General features: G+C 38.9%; 1 protein-coding gene across 2 annotated transcripts in view; it reads right to left on the bottom strand.

Annotated features, from left to right (window-relative positions):
- Positions 1-20429, bottom strand: part of mpp7b (MAGUK p55 scaffold protein 7b) — a 178121-nt gene that overhangs the window by 5432 nt on the left and 152260 nt on the right. For both annotated transcript variants that reach the window (XM_073922600.1, XM_073922598.1), the window contains 4 exons: positions 15868-15948; positions 7921-8014; positions 2733-2841; positions 250-393 (listed from right to left, as the gene is read on the bottom strand). In XM_073922600.1, coding sequence (XP_073778701.1) covers positions 250-393; positions 2733-2841; positions 7921-8014; positions 15868-15948 — 428 coding nt within the window. The remainder of the gene's footprint in view (positions 1-249; positions 394-2732; positions 2842-7920; positions 8015-15867; positions 15949-20429) is intronic.

Genomic DNA, 20429 nt, shown 5'->3' with positions numbered 1-20429 from the left:
AACTTTAAATAGGAAAGCTATCATATTTTTGAGCAAGATGCTAATGGTCTAATCCGATTCAATGATTTATGCTAAGCTAAACTGAAAGTGCTCCCGCCAGACCTGGAGATCGGCTGAATGGATTCAACAATGATAAAACTCAACTGTTAAACTCTGGGTGAGTTGTATAAAACCAAAAAATGAGTGTTCCTTTAAATATAAAACATGATGAGACACTTCAAAATCAGAACGAAACATTAAATCTCTTACCGTAAATATTCTTGTAGATATTTGCTCATTCTGACTTGTCAGAACTTTCGCTTTTCTTCGGCTCTGTCTCAGTTGCTCTATTGACGGCGGCTTCACGAAGACAACATAGGGTTTAAACTCAGAAGTGTACAAGGCTGTTATGGACTGTTAGAAAAATAGAGAAACAAAAATGTCAACATACACCACCTGACAAGGTCTTGTCATCGATGTCAGTTGTAAGAGCAATAAATAATAACTTGACTTCTAGTTGATCATTTGGAAAAGTGGCAGAAGGTTGATTTTTCCGATGAATCATCTGTTGAACTGCATCCCAATCATCACAAATACTGCAGAAGATTCAAGATTCTCAAAGAAATCAGTCAAGTTTGGTGAAGGAAAGATCATGGTTTGGGGTTACATTCAGTATAGGGGCGTGTGAGAGATCTGCAGAGTGGATGGCAACATCAACAGCCTGAGGTATCAAGACATTTGTGCTGCCCATTACATTACAAACCACAGGAGAGGGAAAATTCTCCAGCAGGATAGCGCTCCTTCTCACACTTCAGCCTCCACATCAAAGCTCCTGAAAGCAAAGAAGGTCAAGGTGCTCCAGCATTGGCCAGCCCAGTCACCAGATATGAACATTATTGAGCATGTCTGGGGTAAGATGGAGGAGGAGGCATAGAAGATGAATCCAAAGAATCTTGATGAGCTCTGGGAGTCCTGCAGGAACGCTTTCTTTGCCATTCCAGATGACTTTATTAATAAGTGATTTGAGTCATTGCAGAGATGTATGGATGCAGTCCTCCAAGCTCATGATGGAGTCAGACACAATATTTGTTCTGTTTTCACTGCAGCATGACTTTATACTCTGTACTGGACATTATTTCTGTTCAGTGACAAGACTTTTGCCTAAGCAAAGTCAGACCTTACTGTCCTAATTAATTAATTAAAAATCAAGACCTGATTATTTTTTATTTTGGTAAAATAAGCGTAATCTAGAGGCCTTTGCTTTTCATATAAGCCATGATCAACTAGAAGTCAAGTGATTATTTCTTGTACCTAAAACTTGGATAAGAGACAAGACTTTTGTCAGGTAGTGTACAGTATGAGACAAATATAATAACTATTTTAAATAAAAAATAACATATAAAAAACATATGTTCCAGCTACATTATAACAGCTTTATTATAAACTAGACTGTTTCCAGAAATCTTGAAAAAGACCTTCAACGTAAGCCATGCATAAATTCAAACATGTGCCCACATGGCATGTTCGTTAATATGGTGAGAATGTTTCTATAAATGTTACAAGCTGATGAAAAATAATCAGACCACAGGAAATGTACCAAGTGGAGTGGAGCTGACAGAAACTGGCTGTCCAGAATGACATAATTCCTGCCCTTGAGTCTGTGCTCCAAAGTCAACAAATATGACATGTAATATAGGACTCGCTGGCTCTCGCTCACTCTGTTTATCACCGTTTCCCTCTTTTACACTTTTGCTCATGCTTCTGAAGAGAATCATACACTCACCGGACACTTTATTAGGTACACCTTACTAGTATCGGGTTGGACCCTGTTTTGCCTTCAGAACTGCCTTAATTATAGTTCTGAATAAATAAAAGGCATAGATTCAGCAAGGTACTGGAAATATTCCTCAAACATTTTGCTCCATACTGACATAATAGCATCATGCAGTTGCTACAGATTTGTCGGCTGCACATTCATAATGTGAATCTCCCATTCCACCACATCCCGAAAGTGCTTTCGGAGGACATTTGAGGACAATAAGCTCATTGTCATGTTCAAGAAAGCAGTCTGAGATGATTCGTGCTTTATGACATGGCGTGTTATCCTGCTGGAAGTAGCCATCAGAAGATGGGTACACTGTGGTCATAAAGGGATGGACATGGTCAGCAACAATACTCAGGTAGGCTGTGGTGTTGACACGATGCTAAACTGGTACTAATGGGCCCAAAGTGTGCCAAGAAAATATCCCCCACACCATTACACCACCACCAGCAGCCTGAACCATTGATACAAGGCAGGATGGATCCATGCTTTCATGTTGTTAAAACCAAATTCTGACCCTACAATCTCAGAAATGAAAGGGTACACATTTGTACCTAAAGAGTCCATATTGGTAAATATTGCAAATCCCAGTAGATCAGCAGTTTATGAAATACAGAGACCAGCCCATCTGGCACCAACAGCCATGTTACTTAAATCACCTTTCCTCCCCATTCTGATGCTCGGTTTGAACTGCAGCAGATCGTCTTGACCATGTCTACATGCCTAAATGCATTGAGGTGCTGCCATTTGATTGGATGATCAGAAGTTTGCGTTAACAAGCAGTTGGACAGGTGTACCTAATAAAGTGGCCGGTGAGTGTATACAGAGTGGTACTTAAATAGAAATCAAACAAAATCCCTTAAACAACACGTCCTAGTTTTTTTTTTTTGGACTCGCACAACTTGCCATTAATAAATGATATTTTACTCACGTGTGGCTTTACATCCAGCAGGCACACCTTGCTCTCCGTTAGTACCCTGCGCACCGAATCCAGACTCGTGCCGTAGTAGTTTCCATTATGTTCACCATACTCCAAAAATCTAGGTGAAACATTTCAGTGAGCATAAAATATGAGAAATCTAGACATTTTTATCATTTAAACCCCTATAAATGTACTTTTTTTGTGGAAAACAGTTATTAAAATGTTCTGCCCGTGTTGGCGTGGGTTTCCTCCGGGTGCTCCGGGTACCCCCACAGTCCAAACACATGCGCTATAGGTGAATTGAATAAACTAAATAGGCCGAAGTGTATGAGTGTAAGAGTGTATACTGGGTTGTGGCTAGAAGGGCATCCGCTGCTTAAATAGTTGGCGGTTCATTCCGCTGTGGTGACCCCTGATAAATAAGGGACTTAGCTGAAGGTAAATGAATGAATAAAAGTCATAATTGCCAATAAATGTGTGCTAGAAAAATGGCATTGTTTCCCAAATCGTCATGTGTCAGACACGTCACTGGTTTAGTATTAAAGAAAATGATGCTATTTAAAATTCTCTGGCTCTTGTCACAGGAACAGGACAGTCATTCAGAGTAAATGATAACATATTTCAGCAGATCATTCTTCCAGATTTCTGGCCGATTTTTAATGTATGTTACACAAATGAAAACCACCAGGGTGATCAGACATTTGAGCAATGATCTCTAAAGTGCTAAACTTTCTGTCACATTCACATAGAAAACAAGATCATAAATCCTTATGTGCCTCCATTGTCACATTTCTGTTTAAAAGGTCTCCGTACTTTTTGTCCTACACGGCAAATTAGAAATGGACCAATTAATGAAATAAAGCAACGTTTATTTGTTTAACACTTGAACTACCTCACGATATATAAACAAATAACAAAAAAAATTTTTTTTGTTGTAGAATAAGACTAGTAGTTCCCAAAGTGGGGGTCAAAAATCCCCTGGGGGGCACTACCCACTTTCACACATACAGACCTTTCCGGAAAATTACCGAAAAATTTCCAAAAAGGTCCAACGCGATCTCACAGCAATTCGTAACTTTTTGATTTAGTGGCTAATTCGGAGGAATTTGTACAATCTAATTCGTACAATTTAGTATGATTTGCTCATCACCCAATGAGGGTTGGGGCTAGGGGTGGGGTTAAGTGCCACGCCTCCTTTTTAAAATTGTACTAACAAATTTGTACGAATTCGCCACTAAACTAACAAAAAGTAAAATACCTACGTTTCCTCGTAAGATCAGCCTGTTCATTCCGCTGTGGCAAACCCTAGATTAATAAAGGGACTAAGCCGAATAGAAAATAAATGAACAGTATTGCATTTGTTCATTTGTAAATTGTAAAATGCTACTCGATTGTCTGGTCGATGGTTTCTAGGTTAACTCAAAAAATGACGTTTGCTGTTTGCTCTAACTACCTATCTAGAATGAGCTGAATTAGTTTTATGTGGGGGCAACAGTAAAAACTAATAAGTTAACTTAATTTCTTCATGTTGCCCCTACACAAATCGTTTGCGTGGAACCTAGCTTTCTTTTTGTTACTGTGTTCTCTGAGTTTTTGGTAACTTTAGGTTTTAGTCTTTGGCTTGAAGGCATCTGTACGGTAATCAAAGATGATGGTAATTCGGCGGTGATGCAAAAAGCAGTCGTCTTCTGCTCTCTCTAGTGCGCCGCTCTGGAAACTTGGGCTGTCTGCTCTCCGTCATTCCTGTCTCACTTGCTTTGACTTGGTTCCTTATATCCAACTAACAAGACAAAAAGTCATTTCAAACCACAGAGGGCTCTTAAAATATCTCCCTCGTTTAATATAACGTGACACTGCTCACGGACACATGCTTTTGAGATTTCCTCTCGTCTTTGAGTGAAAATTGGAGTAAGATAGTGTTTCCTGTCGATGGTTGTGATCTGCCTTTTAGGCATTAGCAAGGATTAAATCTGTGATTTCAATTCCAGGAGCATCTTTAAAAGCAGGAATAAAGAGGTCGAGTTGAAATACATCAACTGTTCAATGTCATGACTTGGAAACATTTACAGATAAAGCCGGCAGGTTGCTGTATTTAAGTATTCAACTCTTCTAAAGCATAAAAATATCAAAGTATGTTTGCAGTTTAAGAAACATGCTAAGTGAACATTCTTGTTTACCTGAAAAACAACGCTCAAGTCAGATATGCTTTGAAAATGTGCGTTAAGTGCCTGAATGTCTTTTGGTTGTCTGTTTTGGTAATTTAACCCACCCAATGCCAGTTTAGCCAATTATATTTCAGCACCCCGGGATGCCTTTGTAAAAAACAACATATTTCATTCATTCAGTCAGTCAGTCAGGAAGGCTCTCAAAGTGTACCTCCGTGACCGAAATGCGTCCTTCGGTGGACAGTAGCAGACTCTGAAATGAGACGCAGATTCAGAGTTCCACATGAGGTGGTTATTAATTATCAAATAAAATAAAAATTAGGAACATAAACATTAGGTGAACTGGTTATATTGTAAGCCTGTGTCCTAATAACATGCTACATGATGAGATTTCCAGTGATGAGCAATTGGGTTTTCTGCACCTGACAAAAGAAGTATAAATACAGCCATTCAGAAGCACAGAATAGTGCACTCACTGCACTCCAGAGAAATGGTAAGGTTTATAATCTAATTAATACATATTAAACCTCTTTCTTATTATTAAATGTACATGCTGAATCACTGATATCAGCTTTGAAGTTCAATTTCAGATGGTTTATTTTATTTTCCAGATCTGGGGTGAACTATCTGCTGCTGCTTTCAGTAGTATGGCAATAAATGTGATGTAAAATGGTATTCAAACTCACATGATTAGCATTTAACACTGAATAAAGCACATGAGGTGTACCTAAGGAAATATAATATCAGGTGTTGGTTAGAAAAAAAACTCCTTTTAATATGGAAAATACTTCTTATATCACGTGCCGTTGCTTTTAGTTTGAAAATGGTTCAAGTCAGCCTTTAGACTCAATAGTAAGGCACATTCACGTCAATCTGGCAACCTGTGCTTGCTTGAACTCCAGGAGGAGTCAATGAAAATGTGCTTTGATCCAGGAGTGCAATACCTAGTTCAACCACTGGGTGTCAAACTAACATACCGCACCTTTAAGGCTGATTTATACTTCTGCGTCAAACGTCGGCGTATGCTACGGCGCTGACGCATAGCCCTTCGCCGTGGCCATCGCGTCACTGACGTGCACCTCTCAAAAAATGTAACTACACGTCGCAACGATGCACAGCGTAAGCTCTGTGATTGGTCGGCTTGGTAGCGCTGACGAGTCTGGGCAGGATCGAGAGCCGCGCGAGAATGGCGCGAGCGATTGTTTACAAGTGTGGAGTGCCGTGAAGGAGCTCCGGATGGAAAGTTTTGTTTTGTGTTTACCTCATAGTTAAAGTTGTTGCACGTCCGCCGGTTCCTGCCTCAAAATGAGCGAGTTTGAGCCACTTGTACATCCCGGAAGTGTTCAGGAAAAGCAAAAAAGCAGAGAAGAAACTCGACACAGAGGAACATTTACACCTCACTGCCCACTAGCGTTTCGGAAGTGTTAATGCAGACCGACAGAGACAGCGTGGAAAAGTATAAATGCACAGCCACGCGCGTTGCCTGCGCCGTGGGTTACGCCGGTCACCTGACGCAGAAGTATAAATCAGGCTTTAAAGGAATAGTCCAATTGGAAGGGACTTAAACCACAAGTAGGTTGGGTTTAAGTGGTGTAGGTGGAGCAGATATTGTCACTAGACTTGTCGCTGGTCGCTTTTTTGAAAATGTGTTGTTAAGGGGGTCTGAAAATTTGCTAAATATATTGACAAAGTCGGAAAGTTGGCAACATTGGGGGAGGGGGGTCTTTCAAAACACTTGATACTTTATCCGTGACTGAAATGCGACCTTCGGTGGACAGTAGCAGTCTCCGAAATGAGATGCAGATTCAGAGTTTCACATGAGGTGGTTATTAATTATTAAATAACATAAATATTAGGAACATAAACATTAGGTGAGCTGGTTATATTGTAATCCCGTGTCCTAACAACATGCTACTTTATCACTTGATACTTTATCCAGGAGGAGTCAAATGAAAATGTGCTTTGATCCAGGAGTGCAATACCCAGTTCAACCACTGGGTGTCTAACTAAAATACTGTACCTTTAAAGGAATAGTACCATTGGGAGGGACTTAAACCACAAGTAGGTTGGGTTTAAGTGGTGTAGGTGGAGCAGATATTAATAAAACAAAAAATCTCCAGTAACACCAAAACAAAAAGTCACTAGATTTGTCGCTAGTCGCTTTTTTTGAAAATGTGTCACTAAGGGGGTCTGAAATTTTTTTAAGTTTATTGACAAAGTTGCTAAGTTGGCAACATTGGGGAGGAAGGGGGGGGGGGTCTTTCAAACCACTCAAACCCCCCTGGCTACGGGTCTGTAGAGTGAATGCTGAGGAAATTTCATTTTTGGGTGAACTATCCCTTTAAAGAGGTCCTATTATGCCCTATTTTATAAGTCTCTGATGTCACAAGAGTGTGTATGTGATGTTTTCAGCTCAAAATACCACACTAATAATGTTTTATAACTCTTTGAAACTGGCCCTTTTAGGATTTGATCCAAACAATGCTGTTTTAATGACTGTTGCTTTAAATGCAATTGAGATTGTGCTCTTTTCAAAAGAGGGCGGAGCTACAAATGCCTTTTTGTAAGCATAATGGCAGATTCCAAAACTCTAATGGCAGATGGCTGCTTATTACTTCTCACTTCTCAGGTCTGTCTAGGCTAATGAAGGAGAGATCATCACTAATGGGCGGGGCTTTCCCCATTTAATGACACGTAAAAAGCGAGAATGTCAATCAAAGTGTTTCTGCAGACTGCTTATATCAAGTTTGATTATAAAACATAAAATCAATAAATTTTTACCATTAGAAGCTGGTTATATTCACACACTGTTGCCACATAAGTGTGTTTAAACCCCCTATATAAGTGATTTTTGCATAATATGTCCCCTTTAAGTGCTTGTTTACTAAAAGCATTATTCGATTTCAACATCTCTATTTGAAATCATGACTATAAACTGCAATGATTGCCCACTAGAGAGGTTTAGCAATGCAAAACAACACAACCCACAACTAGCCACTAGAATAAACTCCATTCAGGGCTGTTTGGCTTACTTGTGGTCGAGGATATCTTTTTCAAACGTGTGTTTAGAGACAAAGTGGTACTCCACCCCATCTTTCTCCTGCTTTCTCCGCTCCCGAGTGGTATCTGTTAAAATAAAAAATAAAAAAATCTGGAAATAATCAAGAGTCTTCATGCAGTCCAAATCAAATTAAAGCAACCAGCTGATGAACAAGAACTCAGGCCTTAGTTTTTAACACTGGCTATGTTTGTGCATGCACATTTGAAGTCAGAATTATTAGCCCCCTTGTATATTTTTCCCCCCAATTTCTGTTTGACAAGAAGAAAATTCTAATCATAATAGTTTTAATAACTCATTTCTAATAACTAATTTACTTTATCCTTGCCATTACGACAGAGCAGAATGTTTTACTAGATATTTTTCAAGACACTAGTGTTACGAGTAGTTGATGTTATAGTGTAGTGTTGTGTGTGGTGTTTCTAGACATCGGCCTCACAGCTCCCTGAAGGTCGGTGCCATCATTTATTGACCTGCAATCGGTAATTGTAGCTTGTGTGGACTCTACTGCGGTTATTGACTAATAAAATAGCTTTGCTACTGAAAAGCTTCTTGATTTAGAAAGTAGCAACGCTACCGCCACGCTACTGAGAAATGCAGTTAAGCTAGTAGCATCACTACTTGTAGTGAAGCTACTGCCCAACACTAGGCGTGTTAGGGTAATTAGGTAAGTCATTGTATAACAGTGGTCTGTTTTGTAGACTATCGAAAAAAAATTGTTTAAAGGGGCTTATAATTTTGACCTTAAAATGGTTTAAAAAAATTAACTGCTTTCATTTTAGCCAAAATAAAACAAACAAGACTTTCTCCAGAAGAAAAAATATTATCAGACATACTGTGAAAATTTCCCTGCTCTGTTAATAACATAAGAAACCCACTACATCCCGAATAACCCAACACAACTTCTGTCGTCATCATCACATTTTACAGGAAAGCCTAAATGCTTTCATATATGTGATTTTAATGGCACGAAAGGCGACCTCTCTGCAATCATAACAAATTTAGGATTACTCTATCAGTAAAAAAAAGTATTAATCCACAGGTCATGTGTGCTATGAACTGTGGGTTGCGATCCGCCTTGATCCGTTACCCCACTATTGCCTACACTGTAAAATAATCCGTAATTTTACTTATTATTTCTGGTAACTGGGGTGCAGGAGAAAAATTAAACCATTAAATTACAGAAATATCCCCTAAAATAATGGATAATAAATGACAGAAATTTGCCAGAAGTTTTAATTTAAGGAAATCTCTGTAATTTAATATCCGTTATTTTACGGTATATTTCTGTAAATTAACGGCTGTTATTTTACTTTTTTTTCCCGGCACCCCAGCTGCCGGATATAATTTGTAAAATTGCTGATTTTTTTCACAGTGTACCTATCAAAGAGGAGACACTGGTGTCGTTACACACCCACTTACAGGGTACCTGGAGCTGGGAGGGGACATTTTTTACTTTCAGATCCCCACTTGCAAATGCTTTCAATCATGTTAAAATCAAGTGATAAGGCTTCTGTTGAAGTTTTTAAAAATTGTTGACCAAGAAGGGACCTGTGTACATGTGTGAGTTTGTGTGGTGACTAGACTCGCTCACACACACAGATCACATTGGCCCGACTTCTTGCCCCCGCAGTAGCAGTAAAAAAGTTATAGTTTATTTTGGACTATGCAGGGAACGTGTGGACAATTAGTGTCAGGGTGTGTGGCGAGTTCCTCTGGCATACTTTCTGTCTGACTCAGTCTAGTTAAGTTAGGGTCTCGCTACCTAACCCGCGCACAGTTCTGGACACACATTACCAGAGACAGACCTTCAGAAAAAAAAAGACATGTGGTCAATGTGCACTTACAGTTGAAGTCCTCCTGTATATATTTAGTAACTCATTTCTAATAACTGTTTTCTTTTATCTTTGACAGCACATACTATTTGACAAGATATTTTTCAAGACACTAGTATTCAGCTTAAAGTGACATTAAAGGCTCATCTAGGGTCATTAGGGTAACTAGGCAAGTCATATATGGCAGTGCTTTGATTGAACAAATATTACTTAAGGCCATACCTGTCAACAATGGGATATGAAATTGCATGTACAGAATCCGTTTAGGAAACAGCATCTGTTTATTACTATGGAGTGGATCTGACAGTCACACATTGCTACATGAACTGACTGTTTTGAGGATTGCATAGGAGGGGTGACGGCGCCTGTAATGGAAAGGAAGGTAATCCCTCTGTTTTTATGTTTATTTCAAAGAGCGTTCATGCCTAAATAAAATGAAAACACAGAACAGATTCACTTTTAATAGGAGCGTCCCCTGGTGGCTCGGAGGTATGGGTTGCGTATAGGGAGGTTTGGCTCCTTGATGTTTATTGACACCCTTCATAGAAAGGTTAAAAATATGGGAGAAATACGGGAAAATAGGGAAGGTGGACAGCTATGGCTGAATATTGACTTTAAAATAGTTTTTAAATAATAAATAGCTGCTTTTATTCTAGCTGAAATAAAACAAAAAAGACTATTATAGGAAATACTGTGAAAAAATTCTTGCTCTGTTAGATTTAATTATGTTATATTTTATGTTGAAGTCAAAATTATTCTCCCTTCTGTGACTTTTTTATTCTTTTCCAAATATTTCCCAAGTTATGTTTAAAGGTGTTTTCTGTCACTACTTGTTTAGCCTGCATTAATGCATTCAGTGTAAGCTGCATGATTAATCATTAAAAGATCGGGATCTCAACACCCACGCAACATCAATTATAAATGATGGTGATTTGCATATGTTTATTAACCCTTCATATTGGCATTCAAATCTGTGTTTGAAAAACGCAAAAATCAAGACAGAGATTCAGTCTTTAGTTTACAAACAGACAAATAACACAGAAGTACTGGGAGAACAGTTTGTAGTTCAGATAAAACCACTGATGTTTATTGTAAAGATTAAAATCTTCGTCCTAAAAATGAAAGTTGTAGGCAGCAATTGCATTATTTAACCAATAGGTGGCGACAACCAGCCATCAACAATATGCCACTGAATAATTCTTCAAAAATGATCATCTAGCAATGAAACATGACGTTTTATGAGTGAAAACTGAATCATTTATTAAAAATGAGACTAAAAATAAATATTTTACAAATAATAATGTTAGATTTCTACATTTAGCGTTATCAGTAACAGCATTAGAAACAGTGAATTTTTCACAGTACTGAATATTTTACAATTTATTTTAATTCAGCTGATTATTTCTTAGTTTTATTTTTAATAAAATAACAGGTTTTAAGATCTGCTTGTTAAAATCAAAAGTGTCCTGCAGTGCTGTTTCTGTAATAAATGGAAAGCAAATTACATTTGACTCCTCCCCTTTTTGGCTGATCCAAAAAATGGTCCGAACCGTGACTAAAAAAACTATAATGTGATCCGAACCTTGAGATTTGTGATTCATTTCACCACTAGTAGGCAAGTGCGCACACACACACACACACAGCTGTCTTTATGGGGACTTCCTATTGACGTAGTAATTTTTATACAGTACAAACTATGTTTTATCCCTCTTCCCCTAAACCCAACCCTCACAGAAAACAATCTGCATTTTTACATTTTCTTCATTGTGTGTGATTTGTGAGCCATTTTACTCATCAGAACCCCCAAAAAGTCACCACAAGGTCAAAATTGACTTGTTTTGCTATACTTATGGGGACATATGGTCCCCACAACATAACCAGTGTTGGGTGAGGTTACTTTTTAATGTAAAATAAATCCTAATCTTGAGCAAATGAAGAAAAATAACTATATGTGCTAGGTATTTTTTAGGTAAAGTAATTTAAAGTAATTTTCTGTTATTTATTTATTTTATTTAGCATTTTTAGAGTAAGGCTGAAGATTAATTCATTCATTAATTTTCCTTCTGCTTGATCCCTTTATTCATCAGGGGTTGCCACAGTGGAATGAACCACCAACTTATTCCAGCATATGTTTTACACAGCAGATGCCCTTCCAGCTGCAACCCAGTACTGGGAAACACCCATACACTCTCACATTCACACACATACACTACGGCCAATTTAGTTTATTTAATTCACCTATAGCACGTGTTTGGACTGTGGGGGAAACCGAAGCACCCAGAGGAAACCCACACTAACACGGGGAGAACATGCAAACTCCACACAGAAATGCCAACTGGCCCAGCTGGGACTCGAACCAGTGACTTTCTTCTGTGAGGGGACAGTGCTAACCACTGAGCCACCAGGCTTAAGATAGTAATGTTTACAAACACAGACACTCAGAGTGAAAAAAACTATTCATCATGCATGCTAAGTGATGTTGCTAATGCTAATAACACTGATCTACATCCATCCATATAACATACAAACAGCAAATATAAGCTAGCTACATGTTGTCGGCTTTGTAGTACAAGTTTTACATGGAAATTTACAGCCAGAAGATGTCTGTCCCTCACTGAGCTAGAAACAGTGTGATCACAGCAGTGTATTAGTTGTGGTTAGCATTAGCCATGTAAGCTACATGTTTGCCACCGTCTTACCGATCGACTTTGGCACTTAATACTCAGACGCCATAAATCAAATAAATGTACACGTCAGACAGAGTTAGCCGCTAACCCTGTTTCACTTCAGCTCGGAAGCTTGGAGCCGAGTCAGAAATATGGAAAGCTGTTAGTTTGAGCTTCCAGAGACGGGAGAAACAGGCAGAAACATGGCATCTGTCCAGAATAAGGAGAAAAAAAGGCTAGCTGTTAGCGGCTGTGATTATCCTGTTCTTTCGTCGCTCTATCAAGCCCTGTCCACATCACTCTTGGACACTCAGGGAAAAGTTGCTCATGTTGTTCCACAGCTTTAGGCTTCAGTGTGGAAAAACTAAAATAATTGACGGTCTGCCAGCAGATTATTCATGAATGTTTACAAGTGTGTGGAATCATTGCTAAAATATGGCAGGTTTTGATTCTTGTTTGTAAGTTTGTTTTTCTGCTTAAAGGAAGAGTAGGAAAGTTGCTAATTAGCATGCTAATCAATTATTCAGGTGGCACAGTGGTTAGCACTGTCGCCTCACAGCTAGAAGGTTGCTGGTTTGAATCCTGGCTGAGTCAGTTGGCGTTTCTGTGTGGAGATTGCATGTTCTTGCGTGGGTTTTCTCTGGGTGCTCCGGTTTCAGTCCAAATACTTGCGCTATACAGTAAGGTGAATTTTGTAAACAACATTGGACGTAGTGAGCAGGGAGAGCGGGGCAGAAATAATGACTAAAGTAATGGGGTTAGATAAACCACATTTTTTTTACCAATAACACACAAGCCTCTCCTACAAATGAGCACTGAAATTATGTTCGCCGGACTTATGGACTTAACCAGTGTTGGGTGAAGTTACTTTTTAATGTAAAATAAATCCTAATCTTGAGCAAATTAAGAAAAATAACTATATGTGCAAGGTATTTTTTAGGGAAAGTAATTTAAAAGACAATTTTTTTATTTTTATTTTTAGCATTTTTAGAGTAAGATAGGCTGAAGATTCATTCATTCATTAATTTTCCTTCTGCTTGATCCCTTTATTAATCAGGGGTTGCCACAGTGGAATGAAACTTATTTCAGCAAATGTTTTACACAGCAGATGCCTTTCCAGCTGCAACCCAGTACTGGGAAACACCCATACACTCTCACATTCACACACATACACTACGGCCAATTTAGTTTATTTAATTCACCTATAGCTTTTATGGACTTAACCAGTGTTGGGTGAAGTTACTTTTTAATGTAAAATAAATCCTAATCTTGAGCAAATTAAGAAAAAATTGAGCAAATTTGAATGTTTCTGTGCAGTATTGGCAAAAGTGCCAGGAGTATAAAGGTAACTATTTACCCCACCTGCAGGGCAAGTTGTAACAGACCGGGGGTTAGTTGTTACACATGCTTGCAAAAGTACATTTCCTGGATTTCAGGAGACCATGATTTACGTGGCCAGAGGTACATATGGCTGCATTTCATTTTTTCAAGCGAACACTGTGGGACTGTGTGACGCTGCTCTGCTTCGCGTTTGCTGGCTGACAGCTCACCTCCGTGTTGAGGGCTTTCCCACCCCAACCAGTTAGTCTGGTTAGCTTACGTGCACATCGGCGGAGCGGAAACCCGGAGGGTCTGCTGTGAACAGCTACACCCTTATGTATAAAAGTCTGTGTTTCAGTCAAAACAACAGGCTGAAAATGTAGTGAAATCACGCAGTTGTGACGGCTTTTCTTTTTCTAGATTGCTTTTGAAAACACTATCAGTTGGGTTTAGGGCAGGGGGTGGGTGGGTCAGTCAGTCATTCTACAGCAAGCTGGCCTGTGTGTTTTCGCAAACCATCATAAGCCAACTAAGGACGCAAGTTCTGTCTTTATAAACTTAATTTGTGTTTCCCAAATCCATCGTTCCACCAAACATTCGCAAACTTGAATGTTTGCAATTACACCTATAGAGCTGAAAAATTGTTCCTGGCTGTGTTTTATTCCCAGTTATCCCCCCTAAGCCCTATTCATTTAGAATGTTCCACCATTTAAACTCGGAATGATAAAAAAAAAATAAAATTAAAGTCATCTCTCTTACGTGTAATGTGCTTTCAAACCATTTTTTTAGAGTTCAGTTACATTATGTTAAAATAGATACAACAGATAAAAATGGTAAGAAAAATGACTAATATTGCAATTTGGAAACACTTGCGATCGGTTCATGAGATTGGCCAGATCAACAAGTACTGATTGAGTCGTGAAATCGAGTACCGATCTTCGACCAATCGAGCATCCCAAGTCCAGAACTATCAGAAAGTGACGGTGGACAGCCACACCTTCATTTATAAAAGTCTGTGTTTCAGTCCATCCACACTAAAACACCAGCATTTCCAAACAAACGAGTCTTCGGGATTTGCAAAACACATGTTATTCATTGACTGAAGATGCCGTAGTAGTTTGGACACCAAGTGTAACAAACTTAAGCATTTTTAAATGAAAACACATTCATGTAAATGGCACCTCACTGCTTTGTCTGAGATTATCAGGCTTATTTAACCAGTTAAACTCTGCTGCTATTTTGGGATTTCCGCCTGGATTTTGCCTACCCAAATTTAAAAGCTTCCCAAATCCACATGCAGAGGTGTAAATGCAAAAATTTGGTCTCATTTTAAAGAAAACCCTTTGAATTTTCATAAAACACTATTGAAAGTGTTTAAAATAACTGTATATGTTGTCTGTTATAATAAACACCTAAAAAAAGAGGTGCTTTTTAGATTTATTTTTTATAAACTCAAATTTGAAAGTGTACCTTTTAGGTTCTGTGTGGTCTAGTGTGCTGTAATTAATTTTGGTGGTTCCTGCACATGTCTGTAATCATAGGAAAAAAGAAAAAAATGTCTCCACCATAATCTATGCAAAAGTTATTGTATTCCAACTGATGAGAGGTGCTATACAAGCCACAGGGAGCGATCATTGTTTTCATATTTCACTATTCTTTAGTTTGATCAAACATAATTCCCTGTGTTTGGACCACATCAGACATATAAAAGGATTACTTATGCATGTCACCTCAAAAACAGCCGAGGAGAAATGGCCCTGAAGCGCACAGCATAAGGTGAGAGATGACAGCTGTCTGTGCTATCTGGTGCTGCTTATTGATCATAAATGTATTGTTTACATTTCTGCGCCATGGAAACACGGCGATTCATTCAGCTGTTTGATATGTGAATATAATTTAGTAAATGAACCAATGTGAAATACCCAGCTCGGGTATCTAAAATACTGTGTATTTAAGTGTAAATAACTTTTATACAGTAGAATAAAAACCAAAGTGATGCATATGTGCATTAAATATAGACTCTACACTTTCAAACGAAACCACTTAAGGGGGTCTGGTGCATTGCTTGCCCTTTAATGCACAAATGTGAAATGGACTTACATGGCACAGTTACACAGAAGTGTTCTGGGTCTGAGAGTAAAAGTCTTCTCTTCAACTCGGTCACACCAACCCCGCTAGGCCCTGTGCAACACACACAGTTTATCACAAATTAATCAACACTGACAAAGCAATAACGCGGGACTCAACATTCACTGAATAATTCTCTCAGTATAAACACGCTTATCTAAATTCGGCAATGTGCATTTTCCTCATGCTTCAGTCTGTGCGCTCATCATCCCTGTTCAAATATTTTCTCTTTTATCTCACGCCCGATATAAAAGACTGCAGACTTGGCTGGTGAAGTGCTACATGAACAGCTTCTTGTTTGTAGGCGGACATGTACTGTATTTTAAAGCCTTCATGGACTGTCTGGACCATGAAGTGGCCCATTATTCCAGCAGGCATCTGCTGTTTCCATCACTGGGACGCAAGTATGAGGATGATGGGGTAATGCTGTATTGATTTCAGGCTGTGGCTCCCGCTACTCGCACCCTTTCCAAAACACAGATCCAGTCTCAGCTCTGGCCCGAGCAATCCCATAAGGAAAAGTCATACTTCAGTAGTGAAAATGAAGAATCTGTCTGATGCCTATTCGAATGAGAGTTAAAGCCAATATCTGCCATGCACAAACAGACTAGATGTTCCCTGCGGGTGGATATCTTGAAATTAAGGGTAAATATGCAGGCGCTACTCTGGCTGTAATCGTCCATCTGATTCAGGAGTGAAATTGTAGCTTAGCTTAGCATAGATCATTGATTCGGATTAACCCCTACTGAAAAAAAAACAGCTTAAACCAGCCTTGGCTGGTTGGCTGGTTTTAGCTGGTCGACCAGCCTTGTTTTAGAGGGTTTTTGACCACTTCCAGGCTGGTTTCCAGCCATTTCCAGCCTAATCTTACCTGGTCAGGCTGGGAGATGACCAGCTAAAACCAGCTTGACCAGGCTGGAAGCCCAGCCAAAACCAGCTGTGTCCAGCTTAAACCCGGCTGGTCAAGCTGGTTTTAGTTGGTTTTAGCTGGTCATTTTCCAGCCTGACCAGCTAAGACCAGGCTGGAAATAGCTGGAAACCAGCCTGGAAATGGCCAAAACGCCTCTAAAAGCAGCCTGGTCGACCAGCTAAAACCAGCCAACCAGCCTAGGCTGGTTTTAGCTGTATTTTACAAACAAATTTTTACAAACAAGTCCAGTTAGACTAATTCATACATATTTTAAAAACTGTCGAGGATAAAATACCCAACATAATGTCACAGGCTTATTTCCATTGTGGTCCTCGATATTCTTAAACAATGAACGAACAAAATCATAAATGGAGTGCAAACATCATCAGCTCAGCAACTCGGCCCAACAAAATCCTCAACTTCAACTGTAAAACAACCACTTTTTAATTTCCCTTCTAAAAACACTCTCAATTTAAATCTCTTTTAAAATCGGGTAACACTTTATAATAACAGTACATGAATAATGATGTATTAATATGTAAAGTAAATATAACTTTATTATGAAGTAATGATGAATTAAGGTATGCACTAATCATGAATTAACTTTAACTACAAACATGAGTCACATGAGTTCATGTGTAAATAATGACTACCTTAAATACTTGTTAGTACATGTTGTTAATTAATGTATTAATTAACATTTAAGTTTAAGCTAAATGTAACCAACATGAACTCATGAGCTGTTAATGTATAGTTATGTCATGACTTTACTTAAAGGGGCGCATCACTATTAACTCATCCTTAACTACTCATGAACTCCTGTTCATGTTGATGTTGACAGAACACTTATCTGGTGTTATTCAGTGTAAACTCACAAGTTGGACGTGCATAAGTAGTTCATGAGTAGTTAAGAATGGGTTAATGATGATGTGCCCCTCCAAGTAAAGTCACAACATAATTATACATTAACATATCATGAGTTCATCATTGTTAAATTAAGCATAAACTAATGTGGTAATTAATGCATTAATTTACAAACAATCATGTACTAACAAGTAATTAAGGTAGACGTCATTCACACATGAACTCATGTGAATCATGTTGTAGTTAAAGTTAATTCATGATTAGTGAATACCTTAACTCATCATTAATTTATAATAAACTATTGCTTAGTTTACATATTAATACATCATTATTCATGTACTGCTATTGTAAAGTGTTACCTAAAATCGTAATATCAATAAAAAAGTGGCCAGCTCTTTTTCTTCCACGCTACTAGCAACACACTCCATTACCGCATTACTGGATCTGTAGTGACAACAGACTGCAAAGGATAATGACCACGCCTAGGCTGATGGGAATTGTAGTTCCTGCTACCTCCCGTTCGCTTCATTCGCCTAAGCAAACTTTTCTCAGAAATATAGTTTTATTGAGTCATGCGCTAACGGTAATATTAAAAAAAATTACTATTGCGGTATGACGGTATTTACAATATTGTTACATCCCTACTGTTGCACCATAACTGCAGCAAGCGTATTGATATTACCCAGCTTTGTTACATAGTTACCAAGCTGGGGACTATTATTTCGCACCCTTTCACACAGATCCAGTCTCAGCTTAGGCCTGAGCAATCTCATGAGGAAAAGTCATACTTCAGAAATGAAAATGAAGAATGTGTCTGGTGCCCATTGGATGGAGACTAAAAGACATCATCTGCCATGCACAAACAGACAAGATGTTCCCTGAGGGTGCACATCAAGAAATTCACAGTAAATATGCAGTCCCGACACTGGCTGCGATTGTTTTTCTGATTCAGAAGTGAAATTCTTGGCATTCTGATAATGCATCAAATGCCTTAACCAATATGGTTAACTTTGGCTTTAAACAGCTAATGAGTTCCACAGAAGGAACCGAATCGCATTGAGGTTGAATAAGCCAACATTAAATCATCTTGTTTGACCTGACGCGAGCTGTCGTCATCCACCAGTGCACATCTCGCAAAACAAACCTGCGGCTTGATGCTCTTCGGAATATTTGCAAGCTCTGCCTGTGGCCAGTTGAGCAAACATATTAAGGAAGACACAGTATGTTTTCATTCCGGCGTGACTGTTAAGTTATACTTCTATATGACATACCTAAGCAAGCAGCGATCACAGAGTTTAGTCAAATTAGACGTTCGCATTCTGCTCCTGTGGCCAATGTAAACTCATGAGAATGACATACATTAGAAGAGAACCTAGTAATTTGCACAACAACCTGCTCTTTAGGGATGAGCAGACTGCTTTGGTGGGCTCAAAGTATGGCAGGAATCTTGTATATGCAAAATTAAATTTGGTAACACAGTGACAACCAATTCTCGCTGTTAACTAGTGGCTTATTACCTGCCTATAAGTAAGAAATTGGATGTTTATCACTTATGGATCAGTGGTTAGTACTGTCAGCTCACAGAAAAAAGGATATTGATGTTGAGTTTGCACGTTCTCCCCGTGTTGGCATGGGTTTCCTCTGGGTGCTCCAGTTTCCTCCACAGTCCAAACACATGCGCTATAGGTGAATTGAATAAGCTAAATTGTTCTTATCTGTAGTGTATGAGCGTGTGTGTTTGTGAGAATGAGTTTGTATGGGTGTTTCTCAGTACTGGAAGGGCATCCACTGGCTAAAATATATGCTGGAATAGTTGGTGGTTCATTCCGCGGTGACGACCTTTGAAATAGAGAGTCTAAAAGCCAACATCTGCCATGTACAAACAGACAAGATGTTTGCACTCGCTGTTTCCTAGTTGGTTACTATTTTCTCGCACCATGTACTCTCATTCTGGCGTGATAACCATGGAACTTTACTGCCGTAATGAGTTTGTATGGGTGTTTCCCAGTACTGTGTTGCGGCTGAAAGGGCATCCGCTGGCTAAAACATATGCTGGAATAGTTGGCGGTTCATTCCGCAGTGGCGACCTCTGAAGTAGAGAGTCTAAAAGCCAACATCTGCCATGCACAAACAGACCAGATGTTCCCTGAGGGTGCACATATAAAAATTCAAAGTAAATAAGGAGTTGCTACACCGGCTGTCGTTGTTTTTAGGATTCAGGAGTGAAATTTTAGCTTAGCTTAGCATAGATCATTGAATCAGATTAGATCATTAGCATCTCACAATTTAAAAAAAAAAAAAAAGTTTGATTAATTTTTCTGTTTAAAGCTTGACTTATCTGTAGTTACATCGTGTAATGAGACTGGCAGAAAATGAAGAGCTGCTGTTTTCTAGGTTGATATGGCTAGGAACTATACTCTCATTCTGGCGTAATAATCAAGGAACTTTACTGCCGTACCATAACTGCAGCAGGGGTATTGATATTACGCTCGCTGTTTCCTAGTTGGTTAATATTTTCTCGCACCCTATACTCTCATTCCGGCGTAATAACCAGGAAACTTTACTGTTGCACCATAACTGCAGCAGTGGTTAGCACTGTCGCCTTACAGCAAGAAGGTTGCTGGTCTGAGTCCTGGTTGGGCCAGTTGGCATTTCTCTGTCGAGTCTGTGGCGATCCCTGAAATAGAGACTAAGCCGAAGGAAAATGAATGAATGAATATTCTGCATGATCTTATTCAACATGTTTAATCCTAGCTAATTC

Source organism: Danio rerio, chromosome 2 (genome assembly GCF_049306965.1).
Source record: "Danio rerio strain Tuebingen ecotype United States chromosome 2, GRCz12tu, whole genome shotgun sequence".
NCBI lineage: Eukaryota > Metazoa > Chordata > Actinopteri > Cypriniformes > Danionidae > Danio > Danio rerio.
Note: the sequence above shows the minus strand (reverse complement) of the source record. Positions and strands in the feature narration are given on the sequence as shown.